Source organism: Oryx dammah, unplaced genomic scaffold (genome assembly GCF_014754425.2).
Source record: "Oryx dammah isolate SB20612 unplaced genomic scaffold, SCBI_Odam_1.1 HiC_scaffold_14, whole genome shotgun sequence".
In the NCBI taxonomy this organism is placed as follows: Eukaryota; Metazoa; Chordata; class Mammalia; order Artiodactyla; family Bovidae; genus Oryx; species Oryx dammah.
Window position 1 is genome coordinate 23,339,640 of NW_024070198.1, and position 26,811 is coordinate 23,366,450.

General features: G+C 56.0%; 1 protein-coding gene across 3 annotated transcripts in view; it reads right to left on the reverse strand.

Annotated features, from left to right (window-relative positions):
• The window catches only part of SH3PXD2A (SH3 and PX domains 2A), a 259,112-nt gene that overhangs the window by 93,840 nt on the left and 138,461 nt on the right, over positions 1-26,811 (reverse strand). For all 3 annotated transcript variants that reach the window (XM_040254322.1, XM_040254321.1, XM_040254320.1), the window contains exon 5: positions 24,877-24,968. In XM_040254322.1, coding sequence (XP_040110256.1) covers positions 24,877-24,968 — 92 coding nt within the window. The remainder of the gene's footprint in view (positions 1-24,876; positions 24,969-26,811) is intronic.

Here is a 26,811-nt window from a genome sequence, read left to right on the forward strand (position 1 = left end):
AGAAATGGTATGGACCTAACAGAAGCAGAAGATATTAAGAAGAGGTGGCAAGAATACACAGAAGAACTGTACAAAAAAGATCTTCATGACCCAGATGATCATGATGGTGTGATCACTCACCTAGAGCCAGACATCCTGGAATGTGAAGTCAAGTGGGCCTTAGGAAGCATCACTACAAACAAAGCTAGTGGAAGTGATGGAATTCCAGTTGAGCTATTTCAAATCCTAAAAGATGATGCTGTGCAAGTTCTGCACTCAATATGCCAAATTTGGAAAACTCAGCAGTGGCCACAGGACTGGAAAAGGTCAGTTTTCATTCCAATCCCAAAGAAAGGCAATGCCAAAGAATGCTCAAACTACCGCACAATTGCACTTATCTCACACACTAGTAAAGTCATGCTCAAAATTCTCCAAGCCAGACTTCAATAATACGTGAACCATGAACTTTCAGATGTTCAAGCTGAATTTAGAAAAGGCAGAGGAACCAGAGATCAAATTGCCAACATCCGCTGGATCATCGAAAAAGCAAGAGAGTTCCAGAAAAACATCTATTTCTGCTTTATTGACTATGCCAAAGCCTTTGATTGTGTGGATCACAATAAACTGTGGAAAATTCTTGAAGAGATGGGAATACCAGACCACCTGACCTGCCTCTTGAGAAATCTGTATGCAGCTGGGGAAGCAACAGTTAGAACTGGACATGGAACAACAGACTGGTTCCAGATAGGAAAAGGAGTATGTCAAGGCTGTATATTGTCACCCTGCTTATTTAACTTATATGCAGAGTACATCATGAGAAACACTGGGCTGGAAGAAGCACAAGCTGGAATCAAGATTGCCGGGAGAAATACCAATAACCTCAGATATGCAGATGACACCACCCTTATGTCAGAAAGCGAAGAACTAAAGAGCCTCTTGATGAAAGTGAAAGAGGAGAGTGAAAAAGTTGGCTTAAAACTCAACATTCAGAAAACTAAGATCATGGCATCTGGTCCCATCACTTCATATCAAATAGATGGGGAAACAGTGGAAACAGTCTCAGACTTTATTTTTGGGGAGCTCCAAAATCACCGCAGATGGTGATTGCAGCCATGAAATTAAAAGACGCTTACTCCTTGGAAGGAAAATTATGACCGATCTAGACAGAATGTTAAAAAGCAGAGCTATTACTAGGGTCCATCTAGTCAAGGCTATGGTTTTTCCAGTAGTCATGTATGGATGTGAGAGTTGGACTATAAAGAAAGCTGAGCACCAAAGAACTGATGCTTTTGAACTGTGGTGTTGGAGAAGACTTTTGAGAGTCCCTTGGACCACAAGGAGATCCAATCAGTCAATCCTAAGGGTAGATCAGTCCTAAGTGTTCATTGGAAGGACCAATGTTGAAGCTGAAACTCCAATACTTTGGCCACCTGATGTGAGGAACTGACTCACTGGAAAAGACCCTGATGCTGGGAAAGATTGCAGGCAGGAGGAGAAGGGGACGACAGAGGATGAGATGGTTGGATGGCATCACCAACTCAATGGACATGAGTTTGGGTAAACTCCGGGAGTTGGTGATGGACAGGGAGGCCTGGCGTGCTACGATCCTTAAGAAGTCCCTTCCTTTGGTTTTAGGGGGTTCTGCAGGGTCCAAGTTCAAAGCCCGGTAAACTCTGGAAGTTGGTGATGGACAGGGAGGCCTGGCATGCTGCAGTCCTTGGGGTTGCAAAGAGTCGGACACGACTGAGCGACTGAACTGAACTGAACTGAACTGCACTCTTGCATCCACCAGTCCTCAGGGGAGCCTCTAAGACAGGTCTATTAAATGCTCAGGTAGGGCTGGATGGTGATCTATGTGGAAACCAGGGGAAATACTCGTTTCCCTGGGGATCAAAGAAAATGCCAATTGCCCAGCTTCAGTTGAAGCGAATTGGCAGCTAGGTCTGCTGGCTGGAAAGAGGAAGTCTACTGAAAGAAAGAAAGGACAGCAAGTTCACTAGGAAGGGAGTCACCTTCATGGACTCCCCGACTCCAATCCTGGGAGTCTAGAGGGTGACCTGGGCTTTGAGGCCATTTGTTAAGCTTCAAGGTGCTTTGCCTCCACAGCCTATAATGAGGGGACCCCCGTTTCCTAGGCTCGTAGGTTTCCCACAGAAGCCTGTGAGTAGGAATGCTGGGGCTGAGGCCCAGGAACCTCCATTTCTGATACCATCCCCTCCCTCCTCCCCACCAGCCCTCATGTTTGAGAACCTCCTCAGTATTCCGAGCCTCTTCCAATCCTCATGTCCACACTAAGGAGGTTCTATCATCCGCAACTTATAGATGAGGTTTGGTCACTGCCCAGGGTCATCCAAGCTGGGGAAGGGCTGTGGTTTATGAGCTCCCCTGTCCCCATGAAACTGTGTCACGGATGGGGATAATGAGGAACCTGCTGAATCTGTTGCCTTCAAAAGGCAGGTGGGGGAGTTCCCATTTGCCCCTGTCCCCGGCCTGTCAGTCCAGAAGGCCAGAGCCGGGGTCAGCTCCCTGGGGCAGAATGGAGACAGGGAAGACCCTGTGTAGGAGTGCCTGGCTGTGACCACGGAAACTCTGCCGTGGGGAGAATTTCCAGCTAGGAGGAGGAGAGTGTTACATGGCAGCTACATCCAGCCCAGCAGACTTGCATCTCCCAAGGAGAGACTTTGTTTCTCAGGCCTTATTGCCGGGTAGGGCCTGAGGAAGGGCAGAGAGTGGAGGGCCAGGATCAGCTCCCCTCCCCTGCCCCACCACCTCCCAGCTGGTCCTGCAGGAGAAACCTCTGGCCTGGGGACCACAGTGGCCCACTGCCCATCCGCTGGCGGCCAGCAGACCAGATGGGGGGCGTGGCTTCCTTGCAGTGATGGTCACTGCATCGTCTCCACTGTTTGTGCAGCTGCGCTGCCCATGATTCTCTTTGAGCTTGTCAACAGCCCCCAAGGGGAGACAGGCAGGTCATTACCGTGTGACGGGGGCATGTCGAGGCTCAGGAGTGGGAGAGGGACATAGTTCACGGCTGCTGAGGCCACTCTGTGCCAGGCCCCATCAGCGATTCTCAACCTGAGCATTCAACAGGTTCATCTGGGGAGCCGGAGTTACGAGTTCAGATGTGGCCCCCACCCCTGAGCTGATGAACATAGTGTCTGCATCTTGGACGAGCCTCCAAGGCTGTTGGTTGAGAACCCCAGGTCCAGCACAGTCTCTGCTCAATCACTGAAATCCCTGTAGGCAGTAGTGGTGCCAGGGGGCACTCCAGTCCCTGTACCACAACCTCCACTGGGACTCTAGCCACCCCCAGGAAAATCTTGCTTAGTAAGAACAATGAGCTTGAGGTACCAACGAAGCTTCCAGACAACCCCTGCCCGCTCCCCGCAACCCACCCCAGCCAGCCTGTCCTTCAACTAGAGGATGAGCCCTTCCCTTCAAGGACTCCTGACTCCTGTGGTCTCCTTTTTTGGGCAGGTGAGGACAGCAAAGCTTAGAGAAGCTGGACAACATGTTCAAGGTCACACAGTCAGTAGGTGAGGCTGGGAATGGAGGCTGGGAACCTGGGCCTTCTCTGGGTCAAGACCAACCCCCAAATGCTGCCACCAGTGGGTGCAGGGGAGGAGGGCAATGCCAGCCCTGGAGGCCTGAGAAGCACATGGGTTAATGGGGTGGAGGCTGAGGCCCTGGCATGGGGGGCCCAGGCTGGGGCTGGATGGTGGGACTGGCAGGCCTAGGACTCCTTCCACAGGGTCTGGCCTCCAGCCCGAGTAGGGGCGGCCCTAATAGGAAACCTCTTGGAGATTTCCAGTTGGGCACCTTTTAGCAAAGCCATTTCATATTTTTAGCCGTTGAATGTGCTGAGAAGCAGCTTAGATATCCAGTGGCTGGGACTCCCCCATCCCTCACATACCAGGGCATGGGGCAGGGTGGGGAGAGGCAGGGATCTCCTGCCTCCTGCTGCCCAGCAATCAGTCCTGGCCTGGGCAGCACAGCAGACCCTCCATCAGAGGTCCAGCTTCCCACCAACTCAAGACCCCCTCCCCACCTCCCCGCCTTGCTCAGTTCTTGCCCGGAGCTGGTGCTGACAGCCCCCACGCCCCTGGCAATTCCACTCCTGGTAGGTCACAGTCTAGCCTGCTTCCGACTTGCTGCTGAATCACCCTCTCCCGGGGAGTCACAGGAAGGGAGAAAGGGAGGGGAGGCGAGGCTGGCGTCTCCCTCTAGTGCCGCCAGAAGCTAATGTAATTGAAAAGGCCTCCCAGGCTGTCCTGACACGGCTCCATCAGGCCACTCGGCCTTCTCTGCAACTGGTCCGGGGGTGACCAAGGCCACAGTGACCAACCATCCTGGGCAAAACTGGGACACAGGACTTTCAGAGCTCAAACTGGGAATGTCACAGACAAACCAGGATAGTTGATCACCAGATGGTGTACAGGTCAGGCCTGGCTGGAGAAAAAGGGTGGGGTTCCTCCAACTCAGCATCACCCTCTTCCCTTATTTAAACAGGGGACTCCCCCTCTGCACCCTATGTGATATAAACAGTTCACCTAGGATGTTGCTGTCTGCAGCATGAGGGAAAGCGCTGGAAGCAGATTCCAGTTCAACTTTCTGCTACTTGCTGGCTGGGTGGTCATCTTGAGCTACTTCCTTTACCTCGTGAACCTCTATTTCTCTGTGTACAGAAGGAGGACAGTAACTGTAGCAACCCATTAGGATTTGGGGAGCATGACACACAGAGTACTCTTAAAGAGGTTCACATAGTGCCCGGCACAGAAAATGCTGTAGAAATGCTTATTTTCGCACCCCTGGCCCTGACCCCACCTCTGTTGCTACCCAAATGGCAAAGTCCTGTTTGAACTTGGACCCTGCAGAACCCCCTAAAACCAAAGGAAGGGACTTCTTCTTAAGGACCCCACCACGATGCTGGTGGCACAGTACCACGCAGGGGCGAGTGCAGACTACTCTGCAGTTTCAGGCTTTCAGACACCAAACCAGCATGGGTGTCTGTCAAATGCCATCCACAGAGGGAAAGCCTGTTTGTACACACAGTGTTTGAATAGGGCTCGTCTAGAAGCAGCCACACTTTCAAGGTGACACTGATCCACAGGAATTGGCAACCTCTGGACTCATGTATTGGAATGCATCTAACCTCCAAGGAGTGGCAAATGCTCAGAGCCCCAAACCAAGCGAGGATCGTGCTAATGGCACTCAGAGAGGCCAGCTTTCCTTTTTGTTCCCCCTTTCATTTCTCTTGGTGAGTGAGACATGCTGTGCTCCTTCCCCGGACATTCCAGGGAAGGGGCTGGTGCTGGATACAGAAAAGAGGGAGAGGCTGGAGTGAGGGGGCGGGAAAGGCATTTAACAAGCCCTGTGTCTGGGTCACCTGGTTTTGCACATGCTTCCCCTCCCTTTCTTGAACAGATATTTGCCCTGCGATGCCTGGAGAACCCCAGGGACGGCAGAGCCTGGTGGGCTGCCGACTATGGGGTCGCACAGAGTTGGACACGACTGAAGCGACTTAGCAGCAGCAGCAGCAGCAGCAGCAGCTCTGAAGTGGGCAGAGGTGGTGTTAATCCGTTTTGTGGATGAGGAGATTGAGGTCCTGAGGGCCTAAGTGGCTGGCTGGGGCTCATGAAGCTCCACTGACATTCTGACCCAGAGGGCTCCCCACGTCGAGGTCCACCGGGGACTGGGGTGCAAGGAGAGGACGCACAGGCAGAAGCGGGCTCTCGATGGAGAAAGGAGGCAGCCATCCTGCCAGTGAGGGTTCCCGGAGTGAGAGGCAAAGCCAGGAAGAGCCCCTGAGACAAAGGGAGAGACTAGGAGAGAAAGCCCAGTCTGGAGGACCGGCTGTGTGGAAGGATGCTGAGTCCCCAGCCGTGGCATTCTGAGTGCTGCAGGGCTGTGCCCTTCCCTGCCTACTGCCCCTTCCCCCCGCCCTGCCCCCTGCACTGTTGCTCCTGTCAGCGAGTGCCCTGGCAAAGGAGGACATGCACGCACTGCCAGCCTGATGTTCTCACCCCCTGTCTGCTGGCTGACATTGGCTGTTTGGCCCAGGACGCCTGTCTGCAGGGCTGCGGCTGCTGGGAACAGCAGGTTGCCAGATGGCTGTCGGTGACCTTGAGAGCCGAGCGGTCTTGGGGTCGGACCTGGATCATTGGATCATGGGGACGGTGTGGGGTGTGCGGGGGGTGATGATATGCAACCCTGGCTAGGGGAGTGACGTGGAGCCCTTGAGGTGTACAGCAATGGTTCTGACTGCTGTTATTAACCAGTAAGCACTTTGTAGCTCCTGCAGGAGGCAGCCTTGTGAAGGCCTGAGCGGGCGTGGGAGAAATACATGACTTGTGCTTCTGGCCTGCGAGTATGGGGTGAAACTAAGGGAACAAAACTACTAGAAAGGTAACATTCTGAGACAGCCCATGCTGAGAGTCACAGGAGAGGTTACCCACCAGGTGCAGAGAAGACAGAGATCCCAGGGCTATAGGACATCCAAGGTGGCCTCCTAGAGGAGGAAGCTGTGAGCTGGGCCTTGGAGGAGCAGAGGAGTTTGGATCCATGGAGAGGGTAGAGAGGGGGAAAGTTCAAGCAGGAACAAGGAGCTTTGAAGAGGAGGAGCTGAACTCCTGGGGAGGTTGGTGAGCAGAGGGACAGGCAGGGAAAGGCCAGGCTAGGGGGAGGGGGAGACCGGAGCAGGGAAGGGTAGGGCTTTGAAGTCCTGCTCTGAAATCTGGAAGGTTTCAGAATGGAGGAATGATAGGGTCAGGGCCTGGCTGGGGGAAGGTTTTTTGTTAAGAGGCTGAGGTGGACACCTAGAGGGCAGGCAGGAGAGGCTGCGAAGACTCTGAGCCTGGATGTCCACACCCCCTCTCCACCGCCCACCCCTACCCGTGCCGGTTCTGGGCCTGGCTCTGCCCTTCCGTGGCTAGTGGACCACTTCCAACTAGCACTTTTTGAATGCCAGGTTGTGACCCGTGAGTGAATTCTGAAACCAACTAGGTGGGCCCTCACCAGCATGTTTAAAAGGTAAAACAGCCCTCTCCAAACTTCTGGACCCCAGGGACTGGTTTTGTGGAAAACAATGTTTCCATCTACAGGCAGGGAGGGGCAGGGGGTACCTGCCACTCACCTCCTGTTGCGCAGCCTGGGGGTGGGTGTGGGTGGTGGGTGGGTTGGAGACCCCTGAGGTAGAAGAGGCAAAATGATCTTGTCACCCAGAGCTAAGATGAAATATGATTCGGTGAACCTTGGCTTCAGATGTCTGTCTACTCATCCCTTTGTCTGTCTGTATTGGATTGTGATGTGAAATTTCTGACCGTGGCAGAAAAAGGTTTAGAAACACCAGCCAATTCTCAAGCCCTCAGTTTCCCCATCCATGTAAGGGGGCCTCTCTGACTGTCCTCAGGAGCTGTTAACGCTTCTTTGCAAAACCAAAACATGGAGACAGCAAATGTGGCTTCAGAGGCTGAGCGAGGAGGCTCTGGAGAACTGGAGCTTTCCAACCCATGGAGCCCCAGCTGGGCTTCTGTGCTGGCTTTTGAGAGCCCTTGCATGGAATGGTGTTAAGGGGCAGCGACCTCTAGGGATGACAGACGGGGGTTGGCTGGGGGCATGAATCTGTTCTTTGCGTCCATGTGTGCCCTGGTCTAAATCATGGCACTGAGGGCCCTTGTGTCCAACAAGAATCCATCCTTTCTCCGCAGGGCCTGTTTGCTCCAGGGTTCTGAGAATGGGCCCCATTGTGCCATGTGGACAGTCCAGAGAGGCCGGAATTCCTGCCCTGGGCGAAAAAGCTGAATTCCTGGGGAGGGAAGAGGCCCCCCCCAACGCCAGGCTGTGTCCCAGAGAGGCCCATGCCAGGCAATCGCAGACCCAGAAACCTCCAAGGTCTTGTGCTAGTCTCTCGACCACCCCAGAGGGTCTCTGCTGCTGCTCTGTCCACAGCAGAAGGACAAAGCCCCATCTGTCTGTCTGCTCACGAAGACTGGACTTACCACTCTGGCAAAGGCCCTGAGCGTGTCTCCAGCCCAGGGAAGACTCCAGGCCTCCAGCAGAGGATTAGGAGTGTGAGCAGGCTTGAGCCTGGTTCAGACACCACTTTGTGACAGAGGCAAGTTTCTTAACCTCTCTGTACCTTCATTTGTCAAAAGGGATGAAATTAGTGCCTACATCTGCCGTTGTTGTGGGGATTACCTGGGATCATGCACAAAGCTCTTAGAATGGCATCGGGCACGTGGGGCCTGGCCAACAGCCTGGGTTCACGAGACGGGCAGGGTTTGGAGTATGGATAGCAGCCAGGGTGGAGGAAGTATTGCCTGGCCCCTCACCAGCATGGGCTTTCGGAGGAGCCTGGCTCTATCGTCCGTGGTGCCAGCTCAGGACCCGGAAAACAAAGAGTGTGCGTAGTCCCAGGCCTCCCACCCAGATGTGACTGGCATGCAGTGTGTGGAGGAGGGGGAGGGTGGGGAATGGTGAAAGCACAGTGACAGTCTGTGATGGGGTTCTACCATGGAATCCCCGGAGGGAAGGGCAAGGAGGGTCTTCCATGTTTGGAGGCCTTCCCTGTCTCTCTCCAAGTGCATTTGTCTATCTGTCCGTCCATCCATCCATCCATCCATCCATCCATCCACCCATCCACCCACTCATCCACCAGTGTCTTAACTGAGGAGTTACTACAGACACAGCCTTGCATCTGAGCAAAAGTGGTGAGAAGCACAGTTCTGCCCTCACAGGCCATACCATCTAGTTGGAGACACAAGACAAAAACGCTGCAAAAGAAAACATGCAAGTCACCCTGTGATTAGGTGCTACAAAGCCTGGTCAAAAGGACACGCTGTGGGGATCTTCCCCAGAAAAGGGAGGTCAGAGTGGGTTGACGTGGGTGGGGAGGTCTACCTGGAAGGGGAAAGCGTAGAGCTACCTGTGAAAGATAGATATTTAGAAAGAGCAGAGGCAGGAAGGAAAGTTGGAGTGGAAGGGATGATGTGAGCAAAGGTGCAGGGATAGGAATGGATGTGGGATCCTGTGTGTGTGTGTGTGTGTCTGTGTGTGTGTGTGTGAGAGCATGTGGCCTCTGGGAGGCTGAATGCCGGGGGGGACAGGACATGCAGCTGGGGCTGGACCGCAAGCCAAGGAAAGTGGCTCAGACTTTATAGGAAGGAACCCAGAGGCGATGTTTGTAACAAAAGACTTTCCCCTGGACAGCTGCGACACCAGCTCTGGGACAGAGAACTGGGTTCCTGTGTGGTTCTGGTTCTCCCTGTTCAGAGGGCAGGATGGGGACTTCTTCAGGAGACAGAGACAGCCCCCAAGTTGCCGTGGCCCTGACTGCAGAGGTGCGTTGTGTGTGTGTGCGTTGTGTGTGTGTGTGTGTGCGTGTGTGACAGACACCGGGGGCCCACTGCTGAGTACACCTCCGGCTTGCTCCTTGGCTGTGGGCCCCGCACTCCCCAGCCCTGGTCTAATTTGGAGCCGAGGTTGGAAAGTTGGGAGCTTGGGCCAATGGCTTCCTGCTTCCCACGGAGGCCCAGGAGCCTGTCCAAGGCCCAGCTGTGCCTGTTCCTACCTCGGCCGCTGTGGGAAAGAATGCTCAGAGGAGGGCCCCGGGCCTCGCCCAGGCGCCTGGCCCACCTGCACAGCCTGGGAGGGCAGGGGCTCTCGCAGCCTTCATGGTCACCTGAGACAGCGAAAGAACCGTCTCCCAGGTTTTCCGTCTCTGTATCACAAATGCGTGAACACTGTACACTCAGACGTGCCTGGCCCCTTGACAGCTGCTTGATGTTGTTCCCGGGGCAGGTGCCCTAGGCCCCTTTTACAGATGAGGCTCAGACAGCTTAAGTAACTTGCCTGGTGCCACACAGCTAGCAACGAGGAAGCAAGGCCGCAGACTCAGGGTTGTCTGTGCCCACAGTAACCACTCGCACCCTCCAGCCATCTCTAGTTTCTTACAACCTTCCATGGCCTGGGGAGGGCCGGCTTGTCCAGAAAGCCCACTGATTTTTGACCTCCAGTGGCCCCGAGTGCCCCAGTTTGGCCCCCAACACCTAGTACTGCCCTACCTGGAGCTGCCTGATAGAATTCCCTGTGATCACTGATGGAAATGGCATCTGCAGTGCCCCGTATGGTGGCCACTGTGGCTGTCGAGCACTCAGGAGCTGCCTGATGTGATCCAAGAACTAATTATTGTTATTTTTTGACCACACCATATAGTTTATGGGATTCTAGTTCCCTGACCCGGAATTGAACCCAGGCCCTGGCACTGAAAGCCCATAAGCCTAACCACCAGGGGACTCCCCAAGAACTAAAATTTTAACCTTGAAAAAGTGAAAGTGTTAGTCACTCAGTTGTGTCCAGATCTTTGCGACCCCATGGACTAGAGCCCGCCAGGCTCCTCTCTCTGTGGGATTCTCCAGGCAAGAATGCTGGAGTTGGTTGCCATGTCCTTTTCCAGGGGATCTTCCCAACCCAGGGATCAAAGCTGGGTCTCCCAGATTGCAGGCAGATTCTTTACCATTTGAGCAATCTAATTAAAATTAAAGACACCAAGCTGGACCACCCAGTGTGGGGTTCACTAGACCTGGGGGACAGCAGCCCTCTCTGTGCCTCAGTTTCCTTGACTGAAAAAATCAGGGTGCTAGACTGGGCCCCATGTGACTTCTGCCCAGAGGCTTCCAGCTCCAGGCTCCAGGCAGGCCTGGGTCCTCCTTGCTGCGGGAGGGGCAGCCTGGGAGCCCTGCATACCGGCTTCCCGCTCCAGCCCTTCCCCAACCAGCCTTCCTGTCAGCACCAAACCTGCTCTCTCTCCTCTGGGTCAGCCTGGCTCCAGTACAGCAAAGTCACCATTCAGCCGGACAGCCAAGACAGCTGCCAGCGGGCCAGCCCTGGGCCACCTCCTCCAGCCTCTGCGTGTAGTGACGTCACCAACAAGTCCCGGGAGGCCCTGGAGCAGGCGGGAGCCCTTGGACCCCAGGGCATGGTGGGAAATGGGAGGGGGGATGAAGGGAGGGGGTCAGGCCACCCCACCCCGAGTGAGGCCTTCCTCTCCAAAGGTGGGAGGGAGAGGCATACTACAATTATTGCTACTGCTCTTGTTATTATCACTAATACCACAGCTGACAAGAATGTCATGTTTTTTCAAGCATTCACATTATGCCAGGTACCAAACTAAGCTCGTGACACACATCAGCTCATCTTACCCTCATGGCACTCCTATGTGTGGGTAGGTTCTCTTATTTCTCCCACTTTACAGAAGAGAAATGGAGGATCGGAGAGGGCATGTCACTTGCCCAAGGTAACACAGCACGCGAGCCCAAGTGGCCTTAGTCTAGCACTCAGACCATTCAGTATCTTGTGGTTGATAAGGACACCTATAAAATTCAGCCAGATAAGCTAGTTAGGAGTAGGTGGGAAGAGGAAAGAAAAACGAAGACGCAGGGCCAGAAATACCAAAAGGACACCAAGTTCTAGACACTCTGTTATCACATCCTCAACTCAGTGTGAGCACAGCCGTGAGGAAGAGGAAGCCCAACGTGATCCGTGGTGAGCGTCCACGACCGCCTGGGCTTGGAGGCACGGTGGTTTCTGATCCTCGTGGCCCCTCGTCCGGTGCCCGGGCCACGTGCCCCACCGCTTCTTGGAGGCTCTGCGGCTGAAGTGAGCCTTCAGGGCTCCGCGGCGCCAGGACGGCCCGGCTGCATCTGGGGCTGACTGACAGTCTCCACAGAGGCTGCTTCTCTCAGGGGAGCGTTCCTAAGTTCAGGGGACAGTGACGCTGGGCTGACTCTGTCCTGGGCTCTGCCTCCCTCTCTGACTTTTCTCTCCTTTCCCTCCTCCAGCGCCCGGCCCAGTGCTGATTCCCAACACCCCCAAGCCCAGCCTCCCACAGCATCCTCTCTTTTCCTTTGTAGCTCTTGCTATTAATACCTGCACTGCTTCCTCCCCTCCACTGTAGGCTCTGTGAGGCAGGAACTGTGATGTCGCTCCAGGCCTCGCACAGGGCTGGGCGCCGCTGGCGTTTGCTGAGTGAGTGGGCACAGAGCCCTGACGACTGGCAACCGGGCTAAGGGCTGCCAGCTGGTTCCGAGGGATTGGCCCGAGCTGTGCTGTGATCCTGAGTTGTCCCGCAGGCAGATCGTGGGTCTCTGCCCTCCCCTCCCCTCCAGTAAAGCCCAGTGGAAAATGCCACTTCCTTCAGAAGGTCTTCCCTGATAATTACAGATAATTAGAATCCCGTGGACAGAGGAGCCTGGCAGGCTACAGTCCATGGGGTCGCAAAGAGTTGGACACAACTGAGTGACTACCACACACACACAGACACACAGCAAGTGTAGGTGTTAGTTTGTGTAAAACACAAGAGGGCTTGAGCAGTCTCGATGGGCAGAGTCCACCCTCATGACCTGGTGCATTTTCTGTCCGCTGACAAGGATGGCCTGGCATCATCCCGGCAAGTGTGTTTATTTCCACCCCCACCTGGCCACAGCATCTCACCACCTCCTTTGCCGTGTCCCCTGTGGGCCCAACCCTGAGAACAAGGTCATGTGTGAGCTCAGAGCTAACATCTGGGCACAGTTTGACATGCTCTGAGCTTCCCTGGTGGCTCAGATGGGAGAGAAACTGCCTGCAATGCGGGATACCTGGGTTCAGTCCCTGGGTCGGGAAGATCCCCTGGAGAAGGGAACGGCAACCCACTCGAGTACTCTCGCCTGGAGGATCCCATGGACAGAGGAGCCTGGTGGGCTACAGTCCATGGCATCTCAAAGAGTCGGACACGACTGAGCGACCAGCACTTTCACTACTTTCCTCCTGATGTGCTTCAGACACATTATTTCAAGCACCATTCTGAGGAGAACATTCCATCATTACCCCCATTGTCCAGACGGGGAAATTGAGGCACAAGAGCTCACGCTGCTAGCCCAGTGGCAGAGCTCAGAGTTGAACTAGGTGTTGCTCACTCCCAAGCCTTTTCCATCTTTTCCATCACCCTCTTCTGGTCTTCCTGTGCCCCACCCCCCCAAACCCCCACCTCTACCTAACGCCCCTGCTTGGAAGCCTCCCTCAGCCCTGACGTCTCCCTCCCAATCTGTCTCTGAACCCTCCCTCAGCATCCAAGTCCAGGCGGAGGCCTGGCTCACTCTGGTGGCCTTCCCTGCCCACCTCCGCGCCCCCTCCCTGCAGGGGGGCTAGCTAGCTCCCTCTCCAAGGTCCCCTTGCCCTCCTAGTGTGAGCAGGGGCAACACCCGGCCTGCTTGACCATCTCATACTCAATGACTGTCTCAGGTGTACTGGCCAGGCCCGCCCTCCTAGGAAGAGGACTGCAGGGGACTGGCCCCTCCTCGCAGGCCCTCTGCAGTGTTTAGCCAGGGTGGCCCTCAGGCCTGAAGCAGACTTACAGTCACGGTCATCTCTACTCTGCTTCTGAACCTCAGTGCTTAGTGACACAGGGCCCAGTCCTGGAGCCCACGGGCGGGGTGCAGCAGTGCTCGCCCACCTTCCCTGCAGCTGCTCTTCCTGTGATTGATTCCCTGCAGCACCTCCACTGTCCTCAGCAAGAATGTGCCAGCGCCTCTTCGGTGCCAGGAGTTGAGCTAAGTCCTGGAGACGGTGGAGGACAGGGAAGCCTTGGCGTGCTGCAGCCCGTGGGGTCGCCAAGAGCTGGACATGACTTGGCGACTGAACAACAATTATGTGCCAGGCCCTGGGGCTTGCTGCATTGAGTAAGACAGGACTCATCCCCTGCCCCGGGGAGGACAATGAACAACTGGATAAAGCCAAGTGATAAACTGGGCTAAGAGCTCTGAAGAAAGGGATAAGGATGCTGAAGTGGAGAAAGAAAGGGAGGGCTCTTGAGGAAGAGAGGATTAAAGGAGAACCTGAGGGCAGATGCAAAGGCTGGGGCAGGGCTGTGGGCTGCAGGGGAGGGGGCTGGGGTGGGGGGGGGGGCGGGGGAAAGAGGACGAAGGGGAGGGGGAGGGGGCTGTGGCTGGAACAGAGACCAAGCCTTCCCAGTGGCAGGCCACATGGACACTCCCGGAAGTACTCCTAAGCACAGGGGAGGACCATGTGGGTGTTGGCACACAGGTCTTCAGGGGAGCTGTGTCCCCTGCTGTTTGGAGGTGGGATGGGGGAGGGCACACAGGAGGAGGAAGCGCCTGAGGAAGGCAGGGCCGTGGGTCCCAGCACCCAGGCGCCCCCAGCGCAGCTGGGACGATGCTTCACTTGCAGCTGCTTGGCCTCTCCCGCCTCTCCTCACTCCCTCACTGGTCTCTTCTCCCAGATAAGCTCCCTGGGCTCAGCCCTCTCCTCAGATCTGCTGCTGGAGGATTCGGAACCAAGACCTCCATCTCTCTCTGCCCCCCTCCCCACCTGCCCACCACGATTCCTGCCCGGCACCCAACACACAGTGGTGGCTCCACCCAGACGTGCCATGAGCCAGCAAGGGGGTGACCCGTGTCGCCTAGATCCCGAGGGGCCTGCCCATGGCATCGCGGGGCCCTGTGGACTTCCCAGGTGCCCTCTCCTGCTTGTGGTGGGGGCCGGGGCACTCCTGGCTCTTAAGCTTGAATTCTTTGGCTTGGCAGGCGCAGCCTCCTCTAATCAGGAGCCTGCCTCTGCCTAATTAAATCAGACCTGACCACAGCCCAGCTCCCACTTCTCCAGCTATTCCAAGCAGGCCAGCAGCTGGTTCCCCCTCCCTGTCCCTCAGCCAGGCCCGACTTAAGTCTCCACAAGGACCTCCAGGTGTCCTGCACCAGCACTCAGGAAGCGCTGGAAATCAGCTGAGTTTCTGAGTGATGGAAAAAACACTGGGCTCTGGGTCAAAAACCCTGGTGCCAATCCAGTTTCTCTGGATGACCTCAGGCAAGCCACGCCCCCCTCTGGGCTGCAGAACCTGTCAGTGCAACGTGGGGGCCGGGCCAGAGGGTGTCGGTGTTACACTGGGCTCTGAAGGCTGGGACTGAAGGCAACCTTCCCCTCCTGCCTCTCTGTGGATGCAGCCGGGGACGTCTAAGCAGCCTCTCCCAACCTGGCTGCATGCATGGAGTCAGGAGGGGCCTCACCCAACAGCCTGTGTAGAGAGAGCCTCTGGCCATGTGTCCTGGGTTGGGGGCTGGGAGTTCACAATGACTTAGGATTTAAGCTATGGTTTTTCTAGTAGTCATACATGGATGTGGGAGTTGGACCATAAGGAAGGCTGAGTGCCAAAGAATTGATGCTTTCAAACTGTGGTGCTAAAGAAGACTCTTGAGAGTCCCTTGGACTCCAAGGAGATCGAGCCAGTCAATCCTAAAGGAAATCAACCCTGAATATTCATTGGAAGGACTGATGCTGAAGCTCCAATACTTTGGCCACCTGATGCGAAGAACTGACTCATTGGAAAAGACCCTGATGCTGGTAAAGACTGAAGGCAGGAGAAGGGGGACGAGATGGTTGGATGGCATCACTGACTCAATGGACATGAGTTTGAGCAAACTCTGGGAGTTGGTGAAGGACAGGAAAGCCTGGCGTGTTGTGGTACATGGGATCACAAAGAGCCGGACACGACTGAGCGATTGAACAACAACGTGACAACAGGGCGGCTGGCTGGAGAGGCTTAGTCAGGGACTAGGACCACAGCTACTGCCCTCAAGGTCAAAGTCAAGCCTCAGTTTGGTTGGGGGAAAGGAGACCTGCTTTTTGGATGCTCCCAGAGCCAGCCTCACTGTGACCACCCTGAAAGGGGAGCCGGGCAGCACCCCTCCTCTGAGGTCTGACCCCACAGCAGGAGGCCCTCAGTGGACACGGGCTGGACTGGCCCTGGCACTCCTGAGCCTTGCAGCTTCTCACCTGGGGAGAAGCCTGGAGTCCCCTTAAAGAGTCCCCAGGTGGGGAAAGTGCCCTCAACTGTACCTTCAGGGGCTCCCCATCCTGTGACCACAGCAACCATGAGTGCTGACTCAATTATTCATTCCTATGGTTGGATGAAAGGTCCCACCTTGCAGTTTGAAAATTGTCACATGGCCAGAGCCCCTGTGTGGTTGTGGGGGGCAGACCTGGAGTAGGGAAGGATTTGGATTCAGCCTCTGATGCTTACTGGCTGAGAGATAACTCAACCAATCTGAGCCTAAGATTTCTCATCTACGAAAAGGAGGCATGAACCTCACAGGATTATTGCTTGTTGCTTGCTTGCTTGGCTTTAGTCATTTCCAACTCTTTGCAACCCTATGGGCTGTAGCCTGCGAGGCTCCTCTGTCCATGGGATTCTCCAGGCAAGAATACTAGAGTGGGTAGACATTTCCTACTTCCCAACCCAGAGATCGAAACCACTTGTCTTTCGTCTCCCGCATTGGAAGGCGGCTTCTTTACCACTAGCGTCATAGATGGTTAAACAAGGTAGACCAAGCTTAAACATCCAGAACAGCTTCAGGGGTCTGAAAACGCCTGCCTGGATGGGGGTTGGTGTAATATCCAGTGTCGCCACAAGAGGGAGCCACACACACAGATCCCGTGAACTAAGGCACTTGAGCGACTGAACTGAACTGAACTGAAGGCACTGTCAGAAACCCAGTTACAGAGGTGCCTAAACTCCAACCTAACGTAAGACCCAACTTACAGGGCCGGTGACAGGCGGGCGGGTCACGTGATCTCCAGAATGCCTGCCTCTTTCACATCTGACTTACTGTGACCGTCTTCCCTTCTCACAGCCCTTAGCTCCCACTCCAGACCCTAGTGGTTACATGCTTGGACTATTCCAATAGCCACCTGGTTCTCATAAGATCACACAACATCAGAGCCAGGAGGGATCCTAGTGACCCCCACATTCTGCCCCCTCATCTGATACTGAAATGCAGAAGGGGTTAACGATTGCCCCAAATCAGCAGCTGGACACTGAGTGGCCCAGGCCCACCTCCTCTGGCCCAGCTCAAGCCAACACTCTCATGTCCAGGCAGACAGACTTTCTTTCAGTTCCTTGAAATGGCCCCAGCCCTGGCTCCTGGGCTCGGTCCGCCACCTCCCACAGCAGCGAGCCAGGCCTCTCCCCTCAGACCACGAGGCCCCCCCGGGGCAGGGCCTGGCCTCGCCCACTTCCGCGGCTTTGTGCCTCACACCAAGAAGATGATGAAAAACGCTTGAATGAACCAATGCTTCCTGCCTGGCCTACAGGGCTGAAGACCTGGGTCCGAGGCTCAGCTCTGCCACGGACTCCCTGTGGAGGGGCAGCTAGCTGGCCAGGAGGCTGGCTATAATGCAGGGGCAGCAACTGCAAGGCAAGGGCACCAAGAGTCCCCCGCCCAGGACATAATAGCAAAGCAGACCTCAGGGGCTTGGTGGGGGGTGCACCCCTCCAGCTGGGGCCTCCAAGGGTGCCGTCACCCTGAGAAGGAGTGGGCACATGGGGCCTGGGCACCTGCACACAAGACCCCTCCTCCCGGGGTAGAAGCTTCAGGGGAACAAAGCAAGCACAAGCCTGAGAAAATAATGGGGACCCCCCCCATACCAGGATACCCTTCCCCAGCCGGCGCCTCCTGTCCATCCTGGCTTTGAGAGCTGAAAGTCCTGTGCCGGGACTGACCACCGAGCCACCCTCCCCTCCTAGCCGTGGACCTCCCACACCCTTGCTCTGAGCTGGCTGGTTTAGACTCGGCCTCCCACCCGCTTGCCCACCCAGCATGACAGACACACCCTCAGAGAAGTCCTGGTTTCCCAGAGCCGATGCCCCTTTCAAGTGGGCTGGACACAACTTCCTGCGGGCCCCTTCCTCCCACCTGCCCACCCAGGTTAAAGGCGGGGCGTGGGCAGGGGCTCCTTACATAAAGTTCTGTGCTGTTCCCGCCCCTGGCCTCCTGGGGACCCACAGTCCCCTGTTCCAGCTGGCCCTCTCACCCATCAACATAAACAGGCTGTCTGTGCAGCTGCCAGTGGCAGAGAGGCTGGGAGGACAGTGTGGCCCGTGTCCCTGGCCAGACGGGGGCTGTCCCACTGCTGGGGGTCTGACCAGGACTCAGCAGAGCTGGCCACTGGTGGGTGGACTACCCACTCTAACTCCTAAGCCACTCGTCCCTTAGGGAGTGTCAAGAGGTCCTGGTAACCATGGGGGCCTGGTGGTGGAGGGGCAGCTTCACTTCACGGTTGGCACAAACCTTGGAGAGAACTCCCGGAGCTAAAAGGTGCTCGGGAGAAGTCAGCCCAGCTCCTGCCTTCAGCAGGAGTCCTCTAGTCTTCTCTGAGCAGCCACTGCACACCCAGGAGGGGTGAAGAGGGAAGGGGGAGAAGAAGCAAAAGTTCCCATGGACACAGCATCTGTGATGCCAGGCACCCATAAGGCATCAGAGCCCATGAACCTCATGGCTGTCGTCCCAAGAGGGTCCTGGCCTCGTTTACAGAGATCTGAGAGGGGAAGGGGACTCATTCAAGGCCACAGGCAGAGCTGGGGTGTTCTGGCTGTTGTCTCTGAGTTAGTTTAACTCAATTCAAAATTTTCACCTAGTGGTAGCCTTGAGCCCTGAGTTTGTCAGCCTGCCTGGTCCCTGGCACATAGTAGGTGCTCAGTGAACACCTGGGGGTGAAGGCTGAGGAAGAGGTGCTCTCCAGGGCTCTTCCCAGGATTCTGTTTGCTCCCAGGGAGCAGGAAGGGAGGGAAAAGGGTAACCTGACTCAGCACGTACCAAGCACCCCAGGTGTGTGCGCTCAGTGGCTTCAGCCGTGTCTGACTCTTGGGGACCCATGGACCGTAGCCCGCCAGGCTCCTCTGTCCAAGGGATTCTCCAGGCAAGAATACTGGAGGGGGCTGCCATGCTCACCTCCACGGGATCTTCCCAATCCGGGGTTCGAACCTGTGTCTCTTATGTCTCCTGCACTGGCAGGCAGGTTCTTTACCACTAGCGCCACCTGGGAGCCCAAATGCTCCATAAACACATCTTCTATTTCCTTCTCCTAGCACCAAGCAGGTCACAGTGGTCTCAGCGAAAGCCTGGATCCTGAGATCGGGAGTCAGTCTCCCAAGCAAGGCTGATCTAGAGTTTGACCAGGATTGAGGTAGTGGGGGCTCCTGGAGGAGACTCCCCCCATTCACAGGGCCATCCTGGCTGCATGGCCACCCACATGCTCCATCTTCCTGCTGGGTCCTGAGGCAGGGCTGGCAAAGCCCCCTCTGCCCTGGACACTGCTTCCCCCCGAGGAGGCAGCCCCCTTTGGAATGGAGAGGGAGGCTGGGAGGCCTTTGCTGGGGTCTTTACTCATGCCACTGCAGCCCCGGAGTGGCTCTGTCCTCTGCCCAGGGCCTCCAACTCTGGAAGCCTCTCTCAGCGCCCTCCACTTCAGCACCTGGGCCACCTTTACGAGACCGGGGCCCAGACCCCAACCTAGCACATGGCCCAGATCAGGAAGGACAGGCCCCCTCCCTTGCTGGCCTGCAGGGCCAGGGACACGTGGCGGTGGCAGGAGGGTGGACCCCGGGCCAGATGGAGGCTGACCACTGGGACAGGCTGGGGCAGGGACGGAAGGTCCCTCTGAACACTGGGCCATTGTTTCAGGCCACAACAGAGGGTGGCTCTGTGGCCCTGGGGCTGAGGAACAAAAACCTGTTTAGCAAGGCCCTGTTCCTCCCATGCAATCTCAAGAATTTAACCAGGGTCTGGCTGGCTTCAGCAGTAGAAAAAGGGCCGAGGGGATAGGACCCAGCCTAGAGCTGAGAGAGGTGGCAGGGACCAGGAGACCCTCAGTCACTGTGTGAGCCCACCGTGTGCTGCTGGGATGTGGGGGTTCCTTCAGGCTGCCGGGCCGATAGGCTGGCAGCAGGCCCATGAGTGGGAGGTGATGAGAGGGGGCCCGAGCCCTGGCCTCTGTTCTCTCTGTGACATGGGGGCCAGACGTGTGCATGCCACCTGCCACGGGCTCAGGCTGGGCACAGAGGGCCACCACTGTCAGAGCAAGAGGAGGCTGCACCCCTACAAGTGGCAGACCTGTTCTGAGGGTGGGGGGCAATTCTCTTGCTGCAGTTCCCCCCGACCCAGGGCTACCACCATGACAACGGTGAGCCTGGCCTTGGGTGGTGCCAGGACTGTTCTGGCACTTTCCATGTGCCATCCTCCCCAAGGCCCTTGGGGGCAGGCACTGTCATTACTCACATTGGACAGATAAGGAAACTGAGGCACAGAGGGGCCAGGGAAACCAGACCACCCAGCTCCAGAGGGTTGGGGAGTGCTGTTCACTCTGCAACCTGGACAGTGGGCAGTGCAAGTTTTAACCTTGTTAGTCAGTCCTGACCTGGGTTCAGTCAACATTTACCAGGGGCCAGGCCTTGCGGAGGGTGGGGGTGGGCAGTCAGAGAATGTGGGTCCCCGTGGCAGGGAGAGACCATAAACAATGTGGTATGGCTGGTGCCACAGCCAAGGGCTACGGGCTTTTGCTGGGGAGCAGGGGGCTTCCTGGAATGTCTGAGGGATGAGAAGGACTGGGGCTGGGGTGGGTGGGGAGAGGGGTCGGGAGTGCCCTATGCAGAGGGGGAGGCTGGGCCTGGGCTTGGGGGCTGCGGACAGCAGGCTGCACCCGTGTGGACAGCTAAGGATGAAGGCGGGGACTGTGGGCCAGGGGGTGGGAGAGATGGGAAGGCTGGTCTCAGGCCCTCGGGCCTCATGGGGCTGCCCCCCTCCCATCCCCATTCTCTGAGGGATATGCAACATGCTGGAGTCGTAGGACGCGGCTGCTAGACGGCCCTTTGAGAACCTTAGGTTCAGTTTCAGCAATGGGAATCGAAACTTGAACAAAAAGAGGCCTTTGCAGGGTCACATGGTTGACTGGGTCGGGAGTCCAGCCCAGCAGCCTGGACTCCCGTTTCCATCACTGATGCCACGGGAATCAGAGCTGAGGGACTGGCTGCTCGGAGGCTCCCCGGGGAAGCCAGGCCAGGGGACGCCTGCCTCCCTGGCCCACTGGCTCAGCACAGGGGTCTTGGGTGCTCAAACACAGCTAAGCCAGGGACAGCTGAGCCGGCAGATGTGGCCCCAGGCCCGGGTGGCCACGTGCACAGCCCAGTGGGTCATCTTAGGTCCTGGGGTGTGGCCTGCCTGGGGCCAGGCTCACCTGGTTGTCAGAGTCCACCCAGGACTCGCCCTGAGCTGAATCCCCTTGCGTTCTAGGGGTGTGTCCTTATCCCCCTCCTTCCGCATCTGGTGACCAGGGCCTCTCCCCACCCCAAGCCAGCTACGCGGCTGCCCCGGAATCCACACAGGAGGGGAGGGGTCACGGCACCCCCAGCTTCTCTTGCCAGCCCCCCTGCCAGCTGGGTGACCTCCAGGGAGCCACGGCAACTCTCCGTGCAGTCCCGTCACAGCCTACCACCCGTGGGGGACCAACACGGAGCCTGAGTGACACCACTCACCTGTCCTGCACGTCTCCTGCACACCTGCTCTGGGCACTGGCGATACCGTGATCTGACAGGTCCTGCTCTACCAGCCTGACAGTAACGTGGGGAGGGAGCAGGGCGTGTGGGAGGCAGTGGTACGTTCCCTGCAGGAAGATGAAGTCAGGACAGGGAAGCCAGTGCTGGGGATTTTAAGCAGGAACGCCAGGAGTGGCCTTGCTGGGCAGCTGTTTGAGTCAATATTGCAAGGAGGTGTGGGACCAGGCTGGGGGCTCTCCTGGGGAGGGGCTGAGTATTCCAGGTGGAGGGGAGAGCCAGTGTGAAGCCCCCATGGCATAACACGGCTGGAGGGTGTGAGAAGGGGCAGGAGGTGTGGCTGAAGCAGAGCCAGCTGGGAGAGGCAGCAGGTGCCACCAGGGGTAAGGGGGGAGCAGGCGGAAGGGCCTTGACTCTGAGCAACACCAGAGGCGTGGAGGAATGTGACAGAAGAGGGACACGATTTGATGTACATTTTTAAGTGGTCGTTCCATCCTCTGTGTTGGAAACGGACCATGGAGGGCAAGGGCAGAAACAAGAGAACAGTCAGGCCAGAATCCAGGGGAGGTAAGGTTTGCCCCTCCCTGCCCCCAGGGTAGCAGCCGGGGAGACGGTCAGATGTGGTCAGGGTTTGGGTGTATGCCGAAGGTGGTGCCTGAAGGATGTGGTGACAGGTTGGATGCAGGGGTGTTAATCTAGAATAATGTCAGGATCTGGGGCCTGAGTCAGAGCCCTCCGGAAGAGTTCAGTGCTGCTGAAGGACCCGCTAGCCAGTAGTTCGAGGAGAGGAGGGCAGGGCACTGGAGCAACCTTTGCATTCTTAAGCAGCCACATAAGAAGGCAGAACCACCATGGCCTCCAGTGCCAGGCTCACCAAACATCTCTATAAAGAACCTCCTTTCTGTGCGGGGCCCATGGTCTAGAGCAGAGGCTGGCAGCCCAGAGGTGGGCCCCGCTCTCCACCCATGGAAGCCAGCGAGCGGCCTGGGATCAAAGCCGAGGGGCTGGGGCCTGTTGCCCACCTCCCCCACTGAGCTGGGCTGTTTGCAACCTTGTCTTCCTCACAAGATGGAAAGGGCCACAGTCCTCCACCCCAGCCCCCTGAGCGCTGAGGTCCCGCAGCAGCACACTTGAAAGAGGCCGGGGTTATCTGCAAAATTCCAATTAAATCCACAGGCTTTGATAATTTGATAAGCCACTCCACAGTCGCCCCAGAGTCAAAATACGCTGTTACTCGATCTCGTGTTTATGTTTCAGGATGGAGGGGGGAGGTGTATGGTGGTCTGGGATGGTGCACGCAGTCCTGAGAGGGAGGGATGCAAGCACTTGGCTGACAGATCATCAGCGAGGGTCCCCCTTGGGTCTGACCTACGCCCTGCACGGAACACAGGTCTCTCTTCGCAGGTCCTGGAGGCCGAGAGGGGCCAGGGTGGAGGAAACCTTTGGAACTCTGGGGCCACAGCCAAACCCACCTCCTGACCCGCAGGCCTGTATCGTGCTGGAGTGGTTCTGTTTTCAGGCCCTCTCTTGCCAGACGAGATGTGAACTGGCCCAGGTGGTCGGTACCACCTCAAGAAGAGGCAGATAACCCCTGTTGCCATGGAAACTTGGAGACTAAATTGCTTTATGACTCCTCCCTGCAAAAGCCAGGCTGTGATCTGCAGAGATGGAGTGCGCAAGGAGCCACATTCCATTCTGTTCCACAACCTCCCATCCAATGGGCCAATAGCACTGGCCGGGTTATCTCAGTACACGTGTCCTCTCGGTAAGCCCCTGGACTGCCCCAGGAGTCTGGCATTCCTGCTTTTCAGGGATAGAAACACAGAGAGGCTGGGCAAATGATCTGAGATCACAGAGACTTGAGTGGTGGGTATGGACCCCACAGCGTGCCCTGCAAAGCCACGCCTGTGGCCTCACCAATACCTAACTGTCTCCCTAAGCCTGGTTTCCACCATTCCTTGCGGGCCTTCCGGGGATGGGCAAAAGGCTAACTACTACCATTGGTCCACTTCCCTGGTGGCTCAGTGGTAAAGAATCCACCTGTAATGCAGGAGTTACAGGAGATGCAGGTTCGATCCCTGGGTTGGGAAGATCCCCTGGAGGAGGGCGTGGCAATCCACTCCATTATTCTTGCCTGGAGAATCCCATGGAGAGAGGAGCCTGGAGGGCTACAGTCCATGGGGTTGCAGAGTCGGACTCCGAGAAGGGCCATGTTGGCCCTGCCATTAGTCTACAGGTGAAATAAGACCAACTTATATAGCTGACTGCCAGAGAGTGGGTGTAGGGTCGCCAATCGAAGGCAGGGTCAGCTTGATTTTATGGCAATGCACCTGCTACTTCACCCAATCAGTGACAATCCCCCTGGGCACACGATCATCTGTGACTCCAAGGATCAACCCACCTGGGGAGGGACATCTCTCTCCCCATGGGAGGAAGGAGAACAAGAGGCTCTGAGAGGCCAGCGCAACTGGGGAATGGTGGGGCCAGGTGGACCCGGGGATGCTGGGGCCTAGGATGGAGTCTGGGCACGTGTGTGAGATTCCAGCATGACCTAGTGGGTCATTTTGACCACCTGGCCCAGGGTATCCTGCTTCCAGAGAAGAAAAAAGACCCGCTTGGTTCCCTATTTCTCCCCAGCATGGAACATCGACCATCTCGGAACCATGAGGAATCAAAAGATTTTGGTTCAAGTCTCATGCCTGTCCCATACCCAACTAATTGTATGGCTTCCGGAAAATGCACCTAACCTCATGAGCCTCAGTTTCCTCCTCTGCAAACTGGGCTACCTTGTGTGCATGCTAAGTTGCTCAGTCACATCCGCCTCTTTTCAACTCTGTGGACTGTAGCCTGCCAGGCTCCTCTGTCCATGGGATTCTCCAGGTAAGAATACTGGAGTGTGTTGCCCTGCCCTACTCCAGAGGATCTTCCCGATCCAGGGATCAAACTCAGGTCTCCTGCATTGCAGGCAATTCTTTACTGCTGAGCCACTAGGGAAGCTCCCTAGGCTCCCTAAGTCTATTGTAAAATGCTACAGGTAAAAGCCATTTGGTAAATACTCTGCGCGCACTCGTTGTTTTTGATAATAATAATATAGGACCACTGGGTTACTCAGCGGGTGAGGTTCGCCTGGGCAGCACATGTCCTCCTGGTTCTACATGTCAGTTGGAAGCTTGGTAGCATCAACAAATAAGAGCAACGACTGCTAATCCCATGTCTGAACGGCATGACCTTATATTTTGTTATCGCATCTGCTTCTGACAATAAGCTGTGAACCAGAAAGAGTTTGCATGAAAACCTGCTCCCCAGATGGAAAGACACCCGCCCTTGCCATGTCTGGGGTCAGAGAAATGAGGAACAAGCCCTGGTCGCAGGAGTCTGGGGACCACTGCTCTTCCTTCCTTTGGTCCATGCTTAGCCCCATTGGCCTGGCCAGCACTCCCACTACTGTATCCCCACGTCTGGGACCTCTCCAGGCTGGCCTCAGCATTAGCCTCACAGGAGAGGCTTGAGTTAGCACTTACTCTTTGGGGGGGTTGACATCCTCTGGTCGGGCCTCAAAGAACCGAAAGACTTCATCACACTGTGAAATATGGGGTGGTAGTCGGACCAGGGCCTGTGGAAAGATAGGAAAAAAGGGCATTAGGCCTGATGACACTCGGAGCAGGAAAACCAAAAGCTAGGTCAGCTTGGGCCAACAGTGATGGGGGGAAGCTCGAGGACTGTGCCGGGGAAGACATAGTGAACAGGTGCCACCAGCTACCCACCCGCCACCCAACCAGACAACAATCAAGAAATTAACTAATCAGCTAACTAATCAAACAACTCTCCCTCCATCTATCCATCCAGCCCTCCCATCAACTAACCAACCATTCCATTAATGAACTAACCACACAGTCAACTAATAAACTTGGCCCAGTCCAGTGTGGAGTGGTGGGGGGTGTAGGGTGAGGTCAGGCAAAGCCCTGCTTCTTGGCCCCTCATTTAAGATGGAGAGAAGATAGTCAAAGCAATCAACCTGTCAACCATCCAGCCAACAATTCAACCAACCAACCATCTAATTAGGCAGTTAACCAACTAAACAACTAGCCAACCAAATGAAAAAGAAAAAAAAAAGGGAGGAGGCCATGAAACCCTAGGTCTCAGGGTCCTTGGGAATGTATTATTCTGCATGAACCCTGAAAGGGTTTTCTCTTGTCCACAACATAAGTCCAAAATCCTTAACTCCACAATCCAAGGCCTTTTCCACCAGCCTCATCCCCCACACTAGCCACATCCCAGCCTCATCAGAGATACACAGCCTCTAAGTACTCACTGCACCATTAATTATTTAATGACAAGCTGGTCATTCTACCAAGGACAATAGGGTGCTATGACAGAGTCTGATCAGACCTGGGAAGATTAGGAAAGGAGGTGGTTTTAGGAAAGTCTCTTTGAAGCTGATTTCTGAGAGACAGGTAAGAACTGACTGGTCAAGGGACTTCCTCATGGTGCAGTGCCTAAGACTCCACACTCCCAATGCAGGGACCGAGGTTCGATCCCTCGTCAGGGAACTAGTTGCATGCCGCAACTAAGACCTGGTGCAGCAAAATAAACAATAAAAATACATAAATATTTAAAAATAAAATGATGAATTGACTGGTCAAGGTGAGGGTCAGGGGACCAAGTATGGTGGCTCTAGGAGCTGCCAGAGGTTGGGTGTGGTATGGTCTAACAGGGCCTTCCTTAGGCCAAGCTGAATTGAGCCTGGAAGGAGCAGAATAAGCTGAAGGGTGTGGAAAGGCTTCTTAGAAGAGTGGGCAGGAGTTTGGCCTGAGGGGTGTGCAGGATTCGGGCAGGCGGGAGGAGGTGGGCATCCCCAAGAGCATAACTGTGCAGGCAGAAGTGAGGGGAGCTGTGAGCTTGTCGGTCAGGAGGGGTGAGAGCCTGCTGCTGGACAGTGAGGGATGAGGGTCAGAGGTGACCAGTTTCCTGCTGTGCACCAGCACAGATGCCACACCTTTCAGCCTGGGCACCTGGATCGCTGCTAACCCGGCCCAGTCCAGTGGAGTGGTGGGGGCGGGGATGTAGGGTGAGGCCAGGCAAAGCCCTGCTTTTGGGCCTCTCATTCAGTATGGAGAGAAGACACTGGGGTGATCCTTTAACACAGACAGACAGCTGAGGTGAAAGTAGGGCTGGGGGACAGGGCGGGTCCTGAGCTCTGGGCTACAGCCAAGGGAAGAAAGAAAGAAACCCTGGGTGACAGCAGTGTGAGGAGATGCTGATAAGGAGGCTCCGGAGCGGTGGCCAGCCAGATGGGAGCCTGTGCCTCCCCAGCCTCCCTGCACTGGGCTGCTTCAGGTGCAGTGACCTGACCCAGCAGCTCTCCTGTGCCAACCATGCTGGGCCTCCATGAGTGTGGCCACTGGGAACCTCATGATGGTCCTCACGAGGGCAGATCTCATTCCCGTGTTCCTGAG